Genomic DNA, 1,479 nt, shown 5'->3' on the forward strand with positions numbered 1-1,479 from the left:
TTGCAAAATAAAAGTACCAGAAGATTTCGACGAATTAATTACAGAAAACGTTTTGTATTCGGACGCAGATTCCGACGAAGAATTTGCTGACGCACGATCAACTGGCACCCTTGAAGTTTATAGTATTAAAAAGAGTCGTTCCTTGTCTTTTCTGGAAGATTTTTTGGGATTCGACGACCCCCCTTACGTAACCACTAGCTCACCAAATATAAACTTCTTTCAAAATACCAACGCAAAAATGGCAACACCTGAGCAAAAGAAATCATTTATAAGTTTATGCGCCTCGATTATAAGGGAAAATTATAGCGGTGACCCGCTATCACTTGCCTCTTCTATTGATAAAATTACCCTTATTGAAGAAGTATCAGACGAAAGCCTCACTATTTACATACATTTATTGCATTTTTGAAATCCAAACTTGAAGGTAAAGCTCGCGAGTCCCTACCAACGCAAATAAGCTCAGTTAGTCAAATTAAAGAAGCGCTGTCACACAAAATAAAACCAGATAACTCGAAAGTTGTCGCTGGTAAAATTGCAGCTTTGAAAGTACATAACAACAATTATTCAGATTTTGCGAAACAGGTAGAGGAGCTCGCAGATTCCCTGGAGCGTTCGCTTATTATTGAAGGAATGACACAAGCGAAAGCTCACGAGATGGCAGTTGAGCAAACAATAAATGTTTGTAGGCTCAACAGCCGTTCAGATATGGTAAAGTCAATACTAGCATCGTCAACCTTCAGCGACTCGAAAGATGTTGTAGCGAAGATGATTGTGGAGCACGACAATATAATAAAAGAGCGGCAGGTGTTGGCTTTTAGGTCACGTCCCATACGGACAAATAATTTTCGAGGAGGTTATAGAGGCAGCAATAACTACAGATATCACAATAACAATTTTAGGTTTAACGGCAATTCAAATAGACACAGCGGAAATACTAGCTATCGAAACAACAATCAGAATAGGAATAATAGTTTCAGTAATAGACGAAATAACTACAATAATAGTAACAACAGTCAGGCTTCAAGCAGTAGAAATAACAATCAAACGCGTTCAAATACACGAAATTCTGCCAATGTTCGGACTTTAAACGCCAAAGCCCCTCAGGCGCGAACACTGGGGGAGCTAGACTTAAACAACTAACGACTTTTACAGACGAAAAATCCATTTACTGCCTAAACCTCAACTATTCCGATTTCATTGAAATAAATTGTAGTGATTCTCACAAATAATGCACTTTTTTAGTAGACTCTCAAGCAGACATTTCGCTTATAAAATTTTCAAGCCTAACAAGCAAATCCGCAATAAACAGCAATAACATTATTAATATCACGGGCGTAACATCAGAAACGGTCCAAACATTGGGCACAATAAATACAAATTTGGTAGTATCAGTACGGTGACCATCCGTTCTGTTTTTTGCGGGACCGTTCTGTTATTTAAAGGTCTGTCCTGCGTAGTTTTTCAAAACAGAAAACCCCC

The 1,479-nt window shown here is 38.4% G+C and overlaps 1 protein-coding gene across 1 annotated transcript; it reads left to right on the top strand.

Moving 5' to 3' along the window:
* Window positions 1-630: 630 nt before the first annotated feature.
* LOC118754919 (skp1-protein-hydroxyproline N-acetylglucosaminyltransferase-like) lies at window positions 631-1,140 on the top strand. The gene has a single exon (XM_036489787.1). The coding sequence runs from the start codon at window positions 631-633 to the stop codon at window positions 1,138-1,140; it is 510 nt and encodes a 169-aa protein (XP_036345680.1).
* Window positions 1,141-1,479: the final 339 nt, after the last annotated feature.

The sequence above is a fragment of the Rhagoletis pomonella genome, unplaced genomic scaffold (assembly GCF_013731165.1).
Source record: "Rhagoletis pomonella isolate Grant_MI unplaced genomic scaffold, Rhpom_1.0 Rhpom_scaffold_04924, whole genome shotgun sequence".
Taxonomy (NCBI): Eukaryota; Metazoa; Arthropoda; class Insecta; order Diptera; family Tephritidae; genus Rhagoletis; species Rhagoletis pomonella.

Coding starts and splice junctions, on each gene's coding strand:
- LOC118754919 (XM_036489787.1), top strand. CDS start 631: ATGACACAAGCGAAAGCTCACGAGATGGCAGTTGAGCAAACAATAAAT.